Raw genomic sequence first — 21,290 nt, forward strand, 5'->3', positions numbered from 1 at the left:
ACGGTTAGTATATTTGTCCCGGTATTAAATGAGATCCAATAAAAAAATAACAAATAATAAAACAAACAAAAAAAAACTAACTATAAATACACCAAGCTTCAATAAAAAAAAAGAAAACAACAATCACTCCTGACGACGATCGGATGTACCGATAGAAAGCGCTTGAGAAAAATATAGCCAAGCAACAACTTTTGGGCGCCATAATATACAACATGCCAGCCGAAATAAAAAAGACCGACCTGCGAATTGAAACAACAAAATCGGAAAAAAGAAGAACTCTGTCGTGTTTAATCAGACGTGCTTGAATAATGACTTGCTGCTAATATATATATATATATATATATATATATATATATATATATATATATATATATATGTCTTAGCAGGCCGCCTGGCATTGCCCGGTCGTAAAATACGCTTAAATATGATATTTTGATTAATGGAGATTTTGTCTTTATTATAATATTATAGTGGACCCAATATATAGTAATGATTAAAAAAGTTTTAAAAAAAATGACTAATTTGCTACTACCGAGCATTGAAACCAAAACGTTTAACGTTAATGCCAGAGCTATGAAGACGTGTTTGCTACAAAGCTAAAAATTAAAACATGAACCAATAGCTATTACGTTATGCATGTATATTCGTAACTCCGTTGTTCGACCTTCACTGGGGAAATTCCATTTTTTCTATTTTCTCGTTTTCTTTTGCATCAATTTTCCCCAGCTAAAACCCAAATATAAGATTTCACATGGGTTCGAATATCCTATATATTAAGTTTCATGTCTGTAGACCAAAAACTGACAAAGGAGTTTGGTAGGCAAAATTTTTTAAACAAATATATATACACATACATAAATATATATAGAAAGAAATTTGAAATCACGTAGAACATCTGCATGAATATAATTACACGTAATAGTTCCTATTTACAAAATCTCCCCGCATGACAGAGTTAGACACCAGGGTCCTTAATTAAACGTGATAATAACACCAGGGTCGTTAATTACACGTAATTGTTAACTAAAGATGAACAATAAGAAAAACGTAAAAACTAACAGGGAATTAATTAAAATGAATGTTTAAAAGAATATGCAAATTAGCTGGATCTTTTGCGGATTAATGCAAATCCATGACCCATATATAACAAAGTTGTATTTTCTTTTTAAATAAACAGAAAAAAGTTCGCCTTTTTTCTTCTTGGCCTGAAGGCCAAGATCTTTTATTCTGTTATCAAAGAGTAGTATCTGTTCCGGCAGATACTGCAATCAAAGACCATATATGGGGGCAACCCCACATATCAGACAATTACGCTTGAGCAATCAGTTTTGGTTAATGTAGGGAAAACCCTTCATACCAATTGTTACTATCCAGTTTCCCCTCGGGGGAATTGGTTCCCCTCCCCTCACTTTCCACATTAAAAAATGGCCTTGTGCCTAATTTGCTCAGTGGGGAAGCAAATAAATAACTAAGTAAATAGGAAAAAGGGTTTTTCATATGAATATCAACACAACAAAAAAACATTTATAGGAGTATATATATATATATATATATATATATATATATATATATATATAAGTGAAGGTGTCTGTATGTCTGTGTACATTTCCCTACGCAATAACGCAATTTAAGTCTACAGACTCGAAATTTGATATACAGGGTAGTGAGATTTGGGAAAATCTTTGTAATCCGTTTTCAGCCAGAAATTTGGCTGTTAAGGGGTCAAAGTTCAACGATTTGACTTTTGAGAACTCTACCAAACTTCTCCACCAATTTTGGGTCTAAACACTTGAAATTTTAGATATAGGTTTCTTGGATATGGATCTAATTTAATAACTTGATTTGAGCCCAAAATAATAAATGTTAAGGGGTCATAATAGGGGTCAAAGTTAAAAAACAATTTGACCTCTGCGGTCTCTACCAAATTACTCAGACAATTTCTCCTCCACCCCAATTTCCTCAACCAATCTTCATAGTTCATAATTGGATTTCAGTCACTTCAGGATGTAGTTAAGAAATTTTAAATACCTTAAGCAATAGTAGCTCTTACAAGATCCATTTGGTGCGAAGGTGTCTGTGAAGCGGGTACCCATGTGTACAGCAAAGTCCAGCATAACGCACAGGTATCTTTGCTAGTATAATATATATGATGATAGTTGCAACGTCTTGCCAGACGAGAGCCACTCCCTCAGTCACTAAAAGTCCATGTGCCCGAATGACTTTTTAGCCCTGCCAGCGACTTGCACACCCTCAAGCAGACATGACACTGAAAACGCTCACTGATTTGTAATAGACTAACAGCAGCGGAACCTGTATTATCGTGGGCTTTCATGTAATTAACAAAACCTGCCTTAGACAACAGAGCCCGATCACACACCTTACAGATCCAGAGATCTCCATGGTTGGGCGGCAAGGTTTGGCATTTCCTACATGCTCTCTTAAGCTTCGCTCGGTCTATTTTGGTTGCTTCATAGTGTTCTGCACCTCTGTATATCAGTGTCCTCCACTGCTTGCGATCATACGCTAGGGACTCCCAACTGTCAACAGGAATATGAAAGCTCACCAGACTCTCCTTGATGCTATCAAGAAAACGTTTTTTGGGCTTGTGCTGGGGTCTTTTTCCAAGAAAGAGCTCACCATAGAACAATTGTTTTGGGAGACGATAGTCTTCAAACCGGATGAGATGACCCACCCAACGCATCTGGTTCTTAATAACAATGGTAGCAATACTGGTTGTTTTGGCCTTTTTTAAGACATATGTATCAGGGACAAAGCTATACGACTTTAAACCAAGAATGTGTCTAAGGCAGTGCTGATGGAACCTCTCGAGCAATTCTATATGTGACCGGTACCAGGTCCAAGTTTCAGATGTGTAGAGTAGGGATGGTACTACACATGCTTGATATACTGAAATTTTAGTTGTCAGAGTCAGATCACCGTCAGACCAGACTCTATCTTGTAACCTTCCAAAAGCATTAGATGCCTTGCTGATTCTCTGTCTTATTTCCGCATTAAGAGTGCCATCATTTGATAAGACACTCCCAAGGTAGACAAAATTTTTTAAAACTTCAAGGCGCTTTCCACAGACGAAGATATCAGGTTCCACATACAGATCATTGGGAGCGGGAGTGTACATGACTTTAGTTTTCTTAATGCTAACTGTCAGTCCGAAGCAGGTACAAGCATTTGTAAAGAGATCCATCACTAGTTGCATATCTACTGGGGAGTGTGTTACCAGGTTAGCATCATCAGCATACAACAGTTCCCTAACAAGTTCATCACTAACAAGTGTTTTGGCTTGGAATCTTCTGAGGTTGAACACCTTTCCAGTCATTCGGAATCTAATATAAACACCCGTATCACAATCGTGGAAACCATACCAGAGCACAGCAGTCAAATAGAGTGAAAACAATGTTGGTGAAGCTATATCACCCTACTTCACACCATTATCAATGGGGAATTCTTCCGAAAGCTGACCATTGAAGTTGACGTGACCTTTCATACTATGATGAAGTTGCTTGAACTTGTCTGTAAAAGCAGGTGTACAGCCAAATTTTTCCAGCACTTTCCAGAGAGCCTCACGGTTGACTGTGTCAAACGCCTTGGTTAAGTCCACAAACACCTGGCAAAGAGGCATACGCTGTTCAATACATTTTTCCAAGAGCTGTCTAGCAGAAAACACCATATCCACAGTTCCTCGCCCACCTCTAAAACCAGACTGGGATTCCGGAAGGATATTAGGACATACATACTTTTCCAATCAGTTTAGCAAGAGCCGTGCAAATACCTTTCCAACCGCACTCAGCAGCGAGATACCTCGATAATTTCCACAATCAGATCTTGTACCCTTTCCTTTGTACAACATAACCAAGATGACATCTACCCAATCTTGGGCAACCGGGTCACCCTGCCATACTGACAGTATCAAAGAGTGGACCACACAATGTACATTGACACCACCATGTATCAGCAGCTCAACAGGGATGCCATCCAGCCCAGGGCCTTTGTTCGAGTTTATCTGTTTTATGCAGTCAACTGTTTCCACAAGAGTCGGTTCAACATCAAGTTCCGGACAAAAGGAACATTGAGGGATATTTTCTATTGCAGCAACATCAACATTGGATGGGTTATGGAAAAAATCATGAAAGTGTTCATGCCATCGATGCTTAATTTCATCTGAGGTTTTCAGCAAGGTTTTCCCGTCCTTTGCCAGCAGTGGTGTAGTTGAAGAGGATTTCGGACCATAAGCCTGATGAAGCAGAATGTAGAATGTCTTGACATCTCTATGATCGTAGGCAGTCTGTATCTCCCTGGAGAGGTTAGACCACCATTTGTTTTTTATTTGGCGCACACAACACTGAACCTCACTCCGAACAGAAGAAAAGTGGGCAGCGAGCGCTGGCTCGTTCAGAGGTGAAGAGTTGAGAAGTTTCAAATAAGCTTTCCGCTTTCTATCAATTTGAGACTTAATTTGATCGAAATTATCAGCAAACCAATCTCTATGTCTGGGAACCTTCAATCCAAGAACTTCAACACCTTTTTGGTATATTGTATCTCTTACTGTCTCCCAGTCACAATCTGAGAAATCCACCTGGTTGAAAGCAGATTTCAAGGAACTTTGTACGACTGGATCCTTTAATTTGGAAACATCAATACGTTTAGGCACTTTGACACCATTGAAACAGCTTTTTTTGCGAACTGTAATTCTCAGTTTAGCTCTGACCATTAAATGATCAGTACCACAGTCAGCACCACACATTACTCTAACTTTGCAAAAATTTCCAAGATCACCACGTCTACACAGTATGTAATCAAGCAAATGGCCATGTTTAGATTGGGGATGGAACCAGGTCTCCTTGTGTTTCTGGTGGGAAAAAGTGTTGGTGATAACAAGATTTAGTTCACTGCAGAGATGGAGAACAGCATACCATTTGAATTGACTCTACCAATGCCATATGGACCCAATGGAGACCAAGTCTCATTGTCTGATCCAACCCGTGCATTGAAGTGACCAAGAACCACCAAACTCTCAGCGCTTGGCAAACTGGTGATAACAGATCTAAGCATATGATAAAAGAAAGTAATATCGTCTTCAGGCGAAGTAAGAGTCGGTGCATAGACAGAAAGAACATTCATATAACGACCAGCAGCAAGGGGCATTCTCAATGTCATTGCACAGTCATTTATGGCTACTGGCTGTTCGATCTTGTCAATTAAGGAGTTCTTAACTGCAAAACTAACACCAGCCTCACGCCTCTCCTTTTCAGCTCTACCAGACCAGAAGATCGTGTAGCCCGACTCGTGCTCAACCAGTTGATCCTCACCTGCGAAACGTGTCTCAGAGAGTGCAGCAATGTCTATATTGTATATTTGCAATTCCTTAGTCAAAATTGCAGTCTTCCGTTCTAGTCTTTTGCCATTGTCAATAAGTGTTCTCACATTCCAGCAACAGAGCTGGAGTGGGTGTCGTTTAGCATATCTTCTGTTCCTGTTACTATGGACAGCCATCGCCAATAGGACATTTCTTTCTTTTTTTTTTTTTTTTGACAAATGTCTGAGGAAGTATCTGTACAAAGATGTTATTTCAGAGATTTAGCTTTGTACGACAGCTAGTCTTTCTCTCGGCTCCAAATGTTGATATCCAGCAACAAGCAAGAGCAAGATAGCCAGCAACAAATCAAACTGCAGACCAGCTTAATGCGGGTACTGGTCTTCCGCTTTGTTTTTTTTTAGATCAGAGATTTGCTTCTCCTAGAGAGGCTTCCTTCACCATGGCTTTCTGGAGCCCTCTCCACCTCAGATAAAACAAATCCCACGCATGCAACATGTTTTTTTTTTTTTTTTGTTATTTCTTTTATTTTTATTTTTTTTTTAAATTGAGAGAAGCGTTTTAAAAAAAACGGTATAATTCCTCAATGGTCATGACGATAGTGATGATGTTACAATTCCATGAATACACATGATAATAAACATGAAAACAAATCCACAGATGCAAAACGTAAAACAAAGCAGTCATGAATCTCGATAATATATATACATATATATATACATATATATATACATATATATATGTATATATGTATGTGTGTGTTTTATAAATATCTTTGTATGCACAACAGTGCTAAAATAAGCCGAATGGATCTGTTAGGATTCGAACCTGGCATAGCTTATTCCATAGTTGTGGCTGTATCCCACAGACCATTTTATGCCATTGAATTAAAGATTTAAGTCAGAAAAACAAGATGTCATTGAAAAATCCTTTTTGATTCCTCGCTGTATAATGGCGATTCCTGATAGTATTTTCATTTATTAAACAGTTTTTTTTTTAATCTTTTTACCGTGATTGATGCAAAAATGTTGATATGTATATTTTTTTTTTTCTAGCAACAAGAAGTCGTAATGGGAGAATGCGCAAAGCTTGCTCAACTCGTGGAAAAGTAAGTCATCTTTTTTTTTTGTGCACCGTTTTTTTTTTTAATAGTTTTGTGGGTTTATTTGATTTTCCAATGTTCTTTACCCGTTTCAAGCAACGAGATCTAAAAATACTTTTTAAAAAAAGCGGGAAAAATCTGCTGTGTAATTACCAGTGGATTTTTTTTATGCAAACTAAAAATGCTTTTATGACATTAAAACTCATTTGCCAGTTAAAGCCGTGTCAGCTTGGAAATCGGCTAATTAATTCTGATCGGCCATTTGCTTTTCTTTTTGTTTATTTTTAAACGTTTTCTGATAATGATGATGGTGGTGATGATGATGCCTGAGAAGAGAGACAACGATCAAACGCCGGAATCAAAAAGACTAAGAATTCTTTCCAAATTGAACTTCTAAGAAACAAAATCACAAAGTAAATCTCAAAATCCCTTAACCAAGACTTTGCAATATATTCTTTAGTCTTTTGTTTTTTTGTTTTTTTTTTTACACAGGGATCACCAGTTATCAAGTCCTGGAGGGCACTCGAGGATAAGGGTCAATTGGTATAAAATTAGTCAATGTGATTACAGCATAGTAAACATTAGTAGGAATTTTGTAAATTGGATTAATTAAGGGGGACAGTTTATCAAGAAGTTGTTTACCTTGAACTTGAAGACAACCAGATTGTAGTCAGCTGGAAAGCAGGCAAATGGAAGAGGGTTCTACAGGCGTACAGTTCTAAGAAAGAAGCTTTGTTCATGGAATCCATATTTAGGTTTAGGAACAGATAACGAGTGTGGGAAATTATTGATAGTGGTTTTGGCTAGACGAGTGTTTTTCATGAAAGTTTGGTGAGAGGGGACCAGAGATTGAAGTTCAGATGAGCATTTGCTATGAAAATAATGATAAAGCAGAGACAGGCTCGCGACGTCTCTTCTGTGGGAAAGAGGTTGCAGGGAAGAGAAAAGGGTATCCCCACTAAGCTACAAAGTCTATTTTGAACTCTGTCAAGGCAGGATAAGCTGCTTCCAGCAGCTCCTGCCCAGATGTGGCAATAGTACTCTGTCATTGGCTGTACCTGGCTTTTATATAGATAGAGAATTGCATCAGGAGTGAGATATCTACTGGAGCGGTAGAAGGATCCTACCATTTTTCCAGCAACCTTGGCAATGGATTTGATATACATGTTCTATTTCCAATCAGGAGTAAAGGTCAAGCTCAGAGGCTTGTCAAAACATGAAGCCTCCCCAAGATAAGAGCTATTCATTTCAGTTGATGCCAGATGGACATCAGAGCATTGATGATGTAAAGATAAAAGCTTGGTTTTAGATGCATTAAAAGTAACCAGCCACCTTTTTCCCCATTGTAACACGTGCTCAAGATCAAAGGAGAGAGAATCAGAGAGAACTTGGTCATTTACGGTCTTTGATGTGCTACCATAGATTGTAGTGTCGTCAGCATAAATGTCTATGAATGATGTAAGGATGTGATTTGGAAGATCATTAATGTAGATTAGGAAGAGAGTTGGGCCCAGGATGGACCCCTGAGGGACTCCAGCATTAATACTGTGAGCTTCTGATTTTTGCCCATCAAGTACTACTCTTATGAACCTATCAGAGAGAAATAATTTAATAATTAAGACATTTCCAGCTATGGTATAGCTGGAGATCTTGTGAAACCCTTTATGCCATACCTTATCAAAGGCCTTTGATATGTCAAGAGCAATTATCCTAGAGAGGAAGCCTCTATTGAGAGATTCGCTAATCCTATGAGATATAACTGTAAGCATCTTTGTTGTAGATCTAGCAGAACGGAAACCACATTGTACGTCACTAAGATGGTTATTTTTGCTGAGATGGTTGACTACTATTTAACACAGCATCTTACTCATGATGCACAGGAGACCTATTGGTCTGTATTGAGAGGGTGATGAGCGATCACCTGAATTCTTAAATACAGGCCATACTGATGAGGTTTTCCAAGGTGTTGGAAAGCATTTCCCCTTAAGACAATGCTTAAATAACTTTGTAAGTATTGGCACTGGTTCTGGTTGAAGCTTTTTGAGCACTATATAATTGGAATGCCGTCAGGGCCAGTTGCTTTACTGGAATCAAGGTTTTGGATTAGCTTGGCAACATCATGTACAGATATTTGTATGTCACATAGCATGTTTCCAGATACACAAGGAAATACCAGGGGTTGGTGGCCTTGTTCGTAAATGTAATTCCTTACGAGTACGATTTATGGAATTAGCTGCAAAGAGTTTGACTTTGTCTGATGCTGACGAGATTACCTCAGATCCATTGATGATAGTTGGGATAGAGCACCCACTTCTGTTCAGGATTCTGTTTGCTATTTGCCAAAACTGATGGGAACCAAGCCGCTGCACAGCTACTTTGGGCTTGACAGACTGAGCATATAACTTTCTCGCATTCTTTTCCTAATATATATATATATATATATATATATATGAACAAATGATTAATAAAACATGTTAAAAGACATCTTGAAAAAGAGTTAAAAACATATTTAATTTTAAAAAAGGAAGCACAAGATAAGTGGATAGTCCTTAATCTGCGGAGTTTCGAAGAAATACTCTCCTTCTCATCAGAGGGCAGGAATTTGCAAAATGCAGGATCGGATTTTGCATATAAAAGTATTTAATGAAACTTCAAGTAAGTCACAGATCTTACTTGGTTAAAAAAAAAAGGGTGAGGTAAGGGGAATAGGAGGTAAAAGAAAAATAAAAAGATTTCACATGAATGGATAGTCCGTTTTTTTTTATATATATATGTGTGTGTGTGTGTGTGTGTGTGTGTGTGTGTGTGTGTGTGTGTGTGTGTGTGGACTCTTCTATCAATTTCAATGTATGAGGTTCCGCCACAACAACTAAATTGCTCGTAAATCCTTTTCTTTATAGTGGTGAAGGCTTTGTGTAGAACCAACCACACTTTTTGGCATTACTGCTAACCTTTGTCAGTACAGATAACTGCCACAGGACAGAGTATACAGTAGACTGCAGATTTTTACATCAGAGTTTTTTCTTCTAGAGGCATGTCTTAACGAAGACTGGGGGATGCATCTCTCCCAGTAAATTGTTAAGCAGTGCCCTCAAGGATTGAACTGTTCGGATTCGCATTTTGAATGTCCTGGCAATGGTCCTGTTGTCATAACTTGAATCAGTAGAGAGCATGAGTTGTACAACGGCACATCTCCGATCTTACTTGTTGAACATTGTGTCACTTTCAGACATGATAGAAGGCTCCTATCCCTCTTGGGATTTGTATACAACTGGCCAACTAATAGATGGTCTGCAACAAAAAAAGAAAACCCAAAACAAACAAACTTAGTTTTCATCAAACAAATATGGAATCATGTCATCCTTTCTAGGATATATATATATATATATATATATATTGTGTGTGTGTGTGTGTGTGAGGAAGAGTATAAGAAGGCTGTAGCAATGCAGGAAACACTTACCTATTTCCAGTTCCGTTTTGACGATGTTTTCCATTTTTAACGACATTTCTTTTCGTCCATTTCTTTCTGAAAAACAAATTATATCCTCGAAATATCAAAGACTTCTCCCCTCCTGGTTATTTCAAAGAGTAAGTTTATTTTACTGTTTTGTATTTGCGACTGTTTGGAAAATAAATGAATATATAAAGATAAAAATAAAAAAACAAGATCCTCTTTCGTTTGTCCATTTTTGTCCATACGTCACATTATTTTAACATCCGGTTTTCTGCATTACTATAGCCTTCTTATACGCTTCCATATTTATTTATCAGCAATGCTTCAAGCAAACTACCTTTCCTTCTGATATATATAACTGCTATTGTTAATTGGTTGTTCATCTGTGTGTGAAATAAATCGCCAAAATATACCAAAGGTTTTCTTTGAATTTAGAAAGAAATTAATAAAATTTGATCACTGGAATTTTGCATAATATTCTATAGTTAGAGAATGCTTTGTTCGTGTACCATCCGTTTATGTAAAGCACACATGCAGGCCAGCCTGGTCGCCGCCATCTGCCAAGTATTCGCTGAGCTCCCGCCAGTGCTTGTGGAAAAGGCATGCTCCTAGTTTCGGACCTGTATCAAGGCAGTAATTGAAGCTGAAAGTTGTTATATTGAATAGATGTCAGTAGTTTTCATACAAAATTTCTACAGTTGTTTCACGTTGTTTCTTTGTAACTAGAGTTTAAATTATGTTTAGGACAAAAAGTGCTTTCCCCTTCCGTCAGAAGAATGATGTCCGCTTAATGCAATATGATCGTTTATTGTTATCCAAATATTAATTTACTTGTCCAACGTCCAGTGTCATATAAAAAAACGTCATCACAAACATTAATTAATGCGAAACAATTACCTCCCTTTAAAGTTGCTCTTTATCAGTTAAAAACATTAAAACTATATCTTCTCCAAAAATTTCAAAAGCAAAAATAAAAAGCTTTTCTTGTTTACGGTTTCAAATTAGTTATTTTTAATTTATAATTTAAAAAAAGTCATGTTAAGAGGAGACTGTAAGATTTTTTGATTTTAGCTTCTTTTTAAAATTAAAGAGAATGTGCAAGTGAATTGATATCTGCTTCTTTGTAGTTTATATTAAAAATTATTCAGCAAAAGAAAAGTGCTGTGTGTTGCATTTTCACTGAAAAATAAATGTAAATTTTTAAAATCAATTCTTTTTAACTTTAAAAGAATTTTCTAAAAAAAAAATTTTTTTTAATTAGTCATCATTGGCTTTATTTTTTTTTATTTTTTTATTCATTTTATTTATAATGTTTGAAAAAGTTTTCATCTACCGTGGAATTTCCACGGGTTATGCTAGTTGTTATTTGTACTATTATTCAGAGTGAAACTAACGATGGGGACATATCATTAAACACTTGTGGGTTAGAATTTCCTAACATATTTTTCCTTTGATATGCAAGCAAAGAAAATGGCCAATATCCGGGCGTTTTCAAGCTCATAAGTTAGCCATTAGTGAGCATTTATCACAGTGTCAAAGCCTTCTCTATTTTGCACAGAACACGATCGAAGACACATTTAAAAATTTTCAAAGCGGTTTGTATTAATTGGGATCAATTGTCTCTGTGCGAACAAAAGGAGTAATAGCCAAATAGAAAAGTTACTAGCCAAACCCACATGATTTTTAGAATATGACATTTTCGTTCTGTGACGAATACGTACATCATAAAGATTTTCCTGTGTGTTTTTTTTTTTTTTTTGAATAAGTGTAATTCTAAATATACAACAAATTTTGGTCTTGGATATGACCTTAAACCATATCCAGTGGTGAGGCCCCAGCTTGCGGGCTTTGGGGAGTGTGGAGCCACCCTTTAATTACCATTGCTCTCAGGTCCACTCTGACCCGGAGTGGTAGTACCTGTTAGGGTCCCAACTATGGGTTAAATAAAAACCGACTTGAAAACAACAAATATATTCTATTTAAAAAATTTTCTTCAAAATCTTTGGATTCGGCATTAAATAACCCGAAAAGGGTTGATATGCCGTAAAACAAAAACAACCAACCAACTTTCCTCTTCTTTCTTTTTTCCCCTTCCTCATATTTTTTAAATTTTATTTTGCTCATACTTGATAATTATTTATGGTCTTTTGAATCAACTTTTCCTCTCATTGCCGACGACTATAGTGAAAGTGTCGGCTGAAAGACATCTCAATAGAATTTAATTTATTTATCCTTTTTCCTCCTCGTTTCCTTTTTTAAAAAATGTGATTTAAACATCGATTTGGAGTAAAGAAGAAAACATATTTTCGGGGTGTTTCTTGGTTTACCTTTGTGATTCTTTTTTTTTATTTTTTAGTAATATAAGATAAAACTAAAAAAATATAGAAGAAAAAATGCCTCAGCAATTGATAATAATGGCATTATTCACATACTTATGAAATTATCTATATATAAAAGCGAAAATGTATGTATGTGTGTTCGCTTTTTCTGTATGTCAACAAAAGGCTTTTTTCAGAGAAGCGGTCGCTCGCTTCACAACTTTTTAAAACTTTTTATATCACATATAAATCGTAATATCTCACAGTTAACAACGAAGCTCGCCTGTCTATTTAATTTGCTCGATTTCGGGAAGATAAATATTCAACATTTGTCGCTCGCCGCATGTGGGTTAGTCTTTTTCCTATAACATCTTGGGGGGGGTGGGAAAAGCGTTCAGCAGTAAATGAAGGTACTATCCCACAGTCAAACTTGACCTCATTAACTCATTAAAACGGGCACCTGCCAAATCCAAGTAATTAAATAAATTCCAACGTGTTTCCATTAGCATCTTGCGGTGGGGCAATGGTTAACGTTGCACGTTTTTTTTTCACACTTTAATTTACAACTTTGCCTCGAGGGTTCGGGTTCGATCCTCATACTTACTTTTTTTTTAAAACCCCACCCCCACCCCACCCCCGGAGTTTCCACACACATCTACAAACACCCGGGCAACGCCGGGTATCCCTCGCTAGTGTATCTATAAAAGTCTTATATGATAAAAATGGAGGTGGAAAGACCTAAAAACTTGACATTTCGCTCATTTTGTGCAGGCTTTTTCAAGAGTAAAATTGTAAAATGCTAACCAAATGTGAGCATTTTACATTTTTACTCTTCAACATCATGCTTTAAAGAAAAACATTTATTTCGAATGCGCCCCTGTCATATTAAAGAACCTACTTTTGATTTTATATGTCGAGCCTTTCGGCTTGTGCGGTAATAAAACTTCTCAAATGTACTTGTAATGTTAGGCTGCGTAAGGTGTTAACTTTGGGTCAAAATCGCATGTTCTTTTATTTTTTTCATTGGATTATTTTGATTATCTATACTTACCAAAGACATTATCAAAACCTATCTAAGAACACTGCCAGGCACATAAAGTACCTTTGTGTGTCGTTTCATAAAAATCGACCTCTCCACGCACACCGTTCCTTTTATATAATAATAGAGATAGCGAAATATATATATATATATATGTATATATATCAGAGAGGCGGTAGCACTCTCTATATAGGGATGGCCCGTACACGCCTATATACGCCTACAAAACAAAACTATCCAAATCTCAACTAAAATCAACTTATAAGTTTCAAAAAGCACATATTCTTACAGAAAAGCGTCTTACGAATCCAGCGAGTGTCAGAACGTTGGTTAAAATGTCAAAAGAGAGCAAAAAAAAAGGGTACAAAACTGGCCAATTGTTCTTCTTTCTTCTTCTTTCTTTTGAGACGATGTATCTCGGTGTACGAACGGTCTCTGACAACAGTTCAAGCATCAATCGACTGCTCTTTACACGGAGAAGTGCAGTGACCCATCGCTTTTTAGCTAACTCCATAATTAAATAAGATTACGTGTAATAACAAGTTTTAAACACTATATACCCAATGTAGACAGACCACTTCGAACACGGAACTTCTCTCAAAAGGGACAGCTCCAAATAATACACCGGATGCTCACAGACGTTCCAGTTTGCCAGTGGCCTATATTTCTTGGACGCTGAATATTTGAGGTGAACGTTAAGGTTTTTTCTTTAAACAGTAACCCACCAGCGTTAATGAAACCACGAAATCTTTATCTCAGTTGATCAAAATTGTTATAAGAGTAACCTATCAGCAAGTACGACGTCAAAAAACAATGTTATAAAAACAAATAATTCTTCAGATTTTGGACTGTAAAATATGTACAAAAACCAGGATTCGAACCTAGGTTAGCACGGCCACAACGTGGGGTCCTAACCTCTAGACGATCACGGCTAACACTGACGTCTGTCGCTCTTGGCAGAAAGACACATGACTACTGTCAAACTATTGAAAAATAAGGAGGAAACTTGAAATTCTCACACATGCGCAAAAATACACTATAGCAACCATTGTTAAATGCAGCTGAATCTCTTCACTCGCTAAGAAAAGTAGATCAGACCAGTTCTTCTAAGAACTCACCAAACGCCAAAGGAAATAAGTTAAATTAACCGCAAAAGAAACTGCAAGAAAGTCATCTTCTAAGAACTCACTGGAAGCTGACCAAAAAGAATCAAAATCCAAGCCCTAGCCACAAAAATAACTAGATATTGTGGCTACTATACACAATCTACTAATAAAAACAAGTAAGTTTTCTAAAATAAACTACAATAAATTAACCAAGTAACCTCACACTGTCACTGATTAGGACTTCATATAAAGATAACAACTACACTATTGGTGTATATACCGTTCCACACTTTAACTATTGGTGACGGGGCAGTATCTCAATTCTACGAGAGTTGTCTTGCTATAAGATAAGTGATATTATAGTAAGATACACATAAGTGTTATATGTTTACATTTAATAAAAAATGCCAAAGTCAGCACGTAGTAAAAAAGCTCAGAGAAATATAGACTATGAAAAAAACAAAGTCAAGGTATTATCTGAGCAAAAAGAATACTATCAGAAAAATGCTGAAATAATAAAAATTAAGTATCATGCAAATCCTGAGGCAAAGAATGCTGCCTCACGTGCTGACTCAAAAGCACGGTATAACAGGGATTCTGAGGAGAAAAAAGCTGGCTCACGTGCTCTTTATAACAAAGAACCAGAAAAAAAGAAGGCTGCCTCACGTGCTCTTTATAACAAAGAACCAGAAAAAAGAAGGCTGCCTCACGTGCTAACTCAAAAGCACGGTATAACAGGGATTCCGAGGGAAAAAAAGCTGCCTCACGTGCTCTTTATAACAAAGAACCAGAAAAAAGAAGGCTGCCTCACGTGCTGACTCAAAAGCACGGTATAACAGGGATCCCAAGGGGAAAAAAGCTGCCTCATGCACAAACTATTATAAAAAGACCTAAAACCCAGCAGGAATCGACCTGCTACTAATGGAGGCGGCAATGAGCCGCCTCCTAAAAAAGACAATACTATCATGAATGTAAGTTTAAAAATAAGACTGTAAGTAAAAATACTAATTAACAAGAATAAAAAAGCATTGGAAATGCAAAAGGATATAGGGATGGTATGCCAAAAAGTATACAAACAAGATAGCTATGAATGGCTAGGCACATGGAAATAGAATTGCATCCAAAGTATAGCCCTATAGCTTTTTACAACCGTAATGATGGCACGGAATGAAGATTGGAGAAAAGCTATAGGGCTATACTTTGGATGCAATTCTATTTCCATGTGCCTAGCCATTCATAGCTATCTTGTTTGTATACTTTTTGGCATACCATCCCTATATCCTTTTGCATTTCCAATGCTTTTTTATTCTTATATATATATATATATATACATAAGCCTGATGAATCCTAGCGTGGATGAAACGTGGAATATTCTGTGTAGCTTAATCGCCATATATATTTTATAACTTACTACCTAGCTCTACCTACGTATTGAGCACTTTCGAAGTAAATACAAGTTTACGCATGAATTTATACTTTCGTATATTAATTTATGTGATTACATGAAGTAGTTATATATATTATATATATATATATATATATATATATATATATATATACTAGCATGGGTACCCGGCGTTGCCCGGGTGTTTGGAGGTGTATGCTAAGCAAAAGAAAAGGGTAAATTTTTTTTAACTTTGACCCCTATTATTACCCCTTAAAATTTGTTTTGGGCTCAAATCGAGTTATTAAGTTAGACCCACGTCCAAGGAACCTATATCTAAAATTTCAAGTGTTTAGACCCCAAATTGTCGGAGGAGTTTGGTAGAGTTCTCAAAGGTCAAATCGTTGGACTTTGACCCTTCAACAGCCAAATTTCTGGTCGAAAACCGATCACATCAATTTTCCCAAATCTTAGTACCCTGTATATCAAATTTCGAGTCTGTAGACTAAAAATTGACAGAGTTATTTCGTAGGAAAATGTACACAGACACGTTCACTTTTATAGATATATAAAATATATATATATATATATATATATATAATACAAATTACAGAAAAAATATTCCATGATTGGAAAAGGAGAAACCAAAATTATTTACTCATTAAACATTTCGTCTTTGTTTCAAGACTTTCTCAAGATTATTCGTTTGAAGAAATCTTCACCTCAATCATCTTTTTAAATAAGATGAATTACTGCTTTTGCTATTGTTACAAATAAATATTTGAAATTGTTGTTCACAGCGAATTTTCTTAGTTTTTTTTACATTTTCACCCCAAACAGGGCACGTTGCCACTTTCATGTAGGGGGGCTACTATCAGAGACAAAAGCTACAGGAGTACTATGTAGGGAGTTGGGCAGCAAGGTATCGGTTCACGTTACACTTGAACTTCTGCATGTCAGTACAGTTGGGGAAGCAGAGACCCGGCAGGCAATTCCAAAGTCTAGCGGTTCTGGGGAAGAAACTACTGGAGTAGAAGGCTCTCTTACATCTAGGGATCTCTACTGTGAAGGGGTGGGTTGCCGACAAAACAAACCACGTACTCAAGTCCCCAACTAAGTTGTACCAATATTTTATTAAACGCTGTGTGGCGAATGTACAATGATTGACAAGAAACCAGTCGAAACATATGTGGTTCTCGAGCATTGGGCCACACTTTGAGAAACCAGCAGAAATACCCGGAATTTAATGAGGAACATGTACTTCTGCCCCCAGCCCATAAAACCATGCTGATTTTTTTATTCTTTAATTTACATTATTACTAGCGGGGATGCCTGGCGTTGCCCGGGTTTTTAGATAGTGTAGGAAGGACCTCTGCAGAGGTGGGGTGGTGATCAAAACAACAGTAACGAGGGTGACCGTTGCCCAGGTGTGTGTAGGTGGTGTAGTAAGGAACACTGAAAAAAAAAAAAAAAAAAAAAAAAAAAGTGGTAGGGGGGGGTTAAAACAACAGTAGGCAGAAGTGTAAAAAAAGTGGTAGCAGGCAGGCAGGCTTGAGTCCGTAATTTGAAGTAGAAAAAAAGGTTAAAAAAATCGTAATGTCTTAGCCGATGTCTCCATCGCCTTACCGGAAGTTCCAAACGTTGAAATTAAACGTAGTCACTCCAACCGATACAATGGCTTGCGAAAATGGCTACGCAAAAAATGCGAGCCTCCCCCCCCCTCCTTGTAGAAAACTGGCCAGTTGAGGGTGAAGGAATAAATGTTTTGGGCCAATTTTTCGATATTTGTTATTCCAAGGATCAAGCTTGAAAACGATACTGGTCTGATCAAGTTCTGATGCATCTGTCGAACGATTTTGCGAGACAGACACGCACACATTTTGCTTTTTATATATTAGATTACTCACTGACAACAACCAATGGTGTTCCCTGGAGTTTGAGTGACAAGTCTCTCCAGGTTTTCCAGTATGGTCTCCTATTTTTGCCAGTATCACTTGTCTGCATGTTCGACATGCAATCATTTGCAGAGTTCCTAGTGTACTGCTTTCCCCACACAGTTGTGTTGGTCTTGTATTCTCTTTTCTAGTTTGCTGTATCCACTTATGTAGTTTACCCTTTCGTCTCCTTGATCATAGACTCTACATTTACTATTTTCCTGTATTTTATCTGTTTTAGATTTAATGTGGTTATTATTTATTCTCATTCGGAGTTCTCACACAGGCTATCATCAGAGATTACTCACCGACAACAACTGGTGGTGTTCCCTGGAGTCTGGGTGACAACAAATCTTCCCAGATTTCCATTCCTTCCCCACATTAAAAAACCGATCTTAGTGTAAACTCTGCCGTCGTGGGAAGGCAAGTAAATAGGAACTTTTTACAAATTAACTTCTCGCTAGCAGTGACCATTGGTCTTCGCTAGAATTTGGGATACAACATGTCTCTGTAAGATTCCAGTCCTCTTTGCACTTCAACTGAATGTCTTTTCCCTTCTCAGTCTTTCCATCCTCCTTGAGCCTTCACAGCTCTTTAGTTTATTTTTATTTTTATTATTGTATTAGGTTGAAGTGCGTTTTTCACTCTATTGAATCGCATTGTTCATTACCGTTCTCAATCTCTTCATTCGTTTTTTTCAGACTTTTTGACAGCATGGACAAAATTCAAATCTGCACAATTTTCTTGTATCAATTCAAACTAGGCCGGAAAGCTGCCGAGACAGCTCGGGTTATCAATGATATGTTTGGCCCAGAAACCAATAACAAACATGTGGCACAACTGTGGTTCAAGAAATTTTGCAACGGTGACAAGAGCCTCAAAGATGAAGATGGTTGCAGACAGCTGACTGCGGTTGATAACGAACATTTGAAAGCCTTAATTGAAGCCAATCCTCGCAAAACCACACGAGAAGTTGCTGTTGAACTCGAAGTTTACCACTCAACAGTCGTTCGCCATTTCAAGCAAATAGGGAAGTCAAAAAGGTTGGATAAATGGGTGCCGCATGAATTGAACGATAAGCAAAAAAAAAATCGTCGTTTTAAGGTGTCTTCTATGCTTCTTCTGTGAAACAAAAATGACCTATTTCTTGAGCGGATTGTGACGTGTGATAAGAACCGGTGACGTTCAGCACAGTGGTTGGATGCCGGAGAAGCTCCACAACACTTCCCGAAACCAAAATTGTACCAAAAACTGGTTATGGTGACTGTTTGGTGGTCTGTAGCCAGTAACATTCATCACAGCTTCTTGAATCTGGGCGAAACAATTATGGTGGAGAAGCACTGGCGAAAAATTGACGAAATGCACTAGAAGATCCAACATATGTGCGTGAGATTGGTCAATATGAAGGGATCAATTCTCCTCCATGACCAACACTCGCCCACATGTTGCTCAAGTGATCCAGCAGAAGCTGAACAACTTGGGCTTTAAAACTGCCTCATCCGCCATATTCATCAAACCTCTCGCCCACTGATTATCACTTTTTCAAGCATCTCAACAACTTCCTGCTCGAAAAATGCTTCAAAAGCCGAGATTATGCCGAATCAGCCTGCAATGACTTCATCGCTTCCAGAACTCCAGATTTCTTTGCTAATGGGATTAATATACTTGATGCTTGTTTATCGTTGGCAAAAAATTTGTTGATTCTAATGATTCATATTTCGATTAATGAAGTTTATTATGAAAAAAATTATGATCTTTTGAAGTTGAATATCAAAAAACATTATTTTTGAACCAACCTAATATTTATTTTTATTATTCTTGTTTCAGTCTGTATATCACTCCCAACAGCAAAACAACCAAAGTGCCTCTCATTAACCAACTTGTTTATCTTGGAGAATCGTTCAGCCAATTTGTTGATTTGGCATTGGGTCTCCTTGTACAGGTAAGCCAACATTTTCTGTTTTTTTTTTACCATTTATTCAAATCAACTTCATCGGCTTCATTCAACTCGAAAATAGTAAAATTATGAATCTGTTGCTCTGTAATGCACTCCAAGTTTCAGAGAGTATCCAATCCATACTCTTGCTAGGGGCTAGGGGCCTCATGACCCTCTCTCAAATCTGGAAAGCATGGCTTTAAGCACAAGCTCATTCCCTAAATTCGTATGATCGACAAAACGATACTACAAAGTAAATTTGTAAAAATCATAAAACATAGTGGCCTATCACGTCAAAATCGTAATATCTACGAGTTAACAACGGGGGTCGCCTGTCTATTTAATTTGCCCGACTTTGAAAAGCTAAATATTCTACATTTTTGGATCGCCGCGTATGAATTCGGCTTTTTTGTATAATAAAAGTGAAACTAAATTCGAAGCTGGCGTCATTGTTCCGGTCACGATCGCCGGGAATTTCCAAAAGCAATCAGCTTTGATCAATGCGGAGTTTCTCCTTATATCAGACAATTGCTATTCAATTTGGACAATCCCCTTCAAATGAGGAGCTGGTTTCCCCCCCCCCACCATCATCTTGGGGAAGCCAAAACTGCCCCGCATTGAAATAAAGTAAACAAACCCCAAAAAGCTGCCCCGCAGTAAATAAAAAAAACTGCCACGTCATTGTAATGCTCCCGCGATGACCTCATTAAGCGGCCACCTGTTAATCCGACCTCTTTGAACCTCACTTTTTAACCCTTAACTTAACACGCTTATCAATTCCTCTTCCCTCGTGGCCGAGATGGGTTAGGTGACTGGCTTTTTTTCCCCCTTTTGTTTCCACCTTCGCGTCAAGGCTTCGGGGTTCAATTCTACCTTCCTACTAAAACTTTTTTCTTTTACCCGGCCAAGGCTTTTTTTTTTTTTAAAACACACACACCTCCAAACACCCGGGCAACGCCGTTACCCCCCACTAGTATTCATCAAAAGATCATTTCCTCAAGTAAAGGTAGTAGCCAATAAGAAAACGTTTTAACACGGAGAATTTTGACAAAGAGAACTTCTTCGCAATGGTGGCACAGATTACCACAAGACTGCTTCCCTGCAGACTACAACATGGTAGTCTTAAAATCCAACGTCAATAGATTCCTGTTATGAACCCCTCCCCACAAGTATTCCAATTTCGCCTGTCTCCACCCCCTTGTGGAAAAATTCGACACAAAGTCAGGAAAGTGAGATTTAAAAAGCCAACATTCTAGAAAAAGAGCGCTTAACTGAACAAAAGTTACCTTAGCAGCCCCGTCGGTATTCATTAGTAGGGGAGCTTCATAGAGATGTTCCAGTGGTTGTAGAGGAAATATTGTACAAATACCGATGAGGTCCGCTAGAAAGTTCAATATATACATTATATTTGTTGAGAGAACACTCAACTCACATAGTATTACAATGCTTTTATCAAATAGTGATAAAAATATTTCTTTTCGAAAATGTGTGAAATATATCTTTTTAGAATTTAATTATTTAAAGTAACCCCACATATTTTAATACAGGGTGGCCCACTTAAATGTAGCCCAGAAAATGTAGTAGAGAGGAGGAACATTCTTTTATTGTTTAAATTACATGTAATGTTCTAAAAGATGCTGGAAATGCTCCCCGTTGACATCATTGCATTTCTGAGCACGTTTAACAAC

General features: G+C 37.4%; 1 protein-coding gene across 2 annotated transcripts in view; it reads left to right on the forward strand.

Moving 5' to 3' along the window:
- Positions 1 to 21,290, forward strand: part of LOC145240062 (protein inscuteable homolog) — a 752,521-nt gene that overhangs the window by 639,997 nt on the left and 91,234 nt on the right. For both annotated transcript variants that reach the window (XM_080103684.1, XM_080103685.1), the window contains exons 5-6: positions 6,385 to 6,437; positions 19,494 to 19,608. In XM_080103684.1, coding sequence (XP_079959810.1) covers positions 6,385 to 6,437; positions 19,494 to 19,608 — 168 coding nt within the window. The remainder of the gene's footprint in view (positions 1 to 6,384; positions 6,438 to 19,493; positions 19,609 to 21,290) is intronic.

This window comes from Euprymna scolopes, chromosome 19 (assembly GCF_053919585.1).
Source record: "Euprymna scolopes isolate OS-2025 chromosome 19, ASM5391958v1, whole genome shotgun sequence".
Classification (NCBI taxonomy): domain Eukaryota; kingdom Metazoa; phylum Mollusca; class Cephalopoda; order Sepiida; family Sepiolidae; genus Euprymna; species Euprymna scolopes.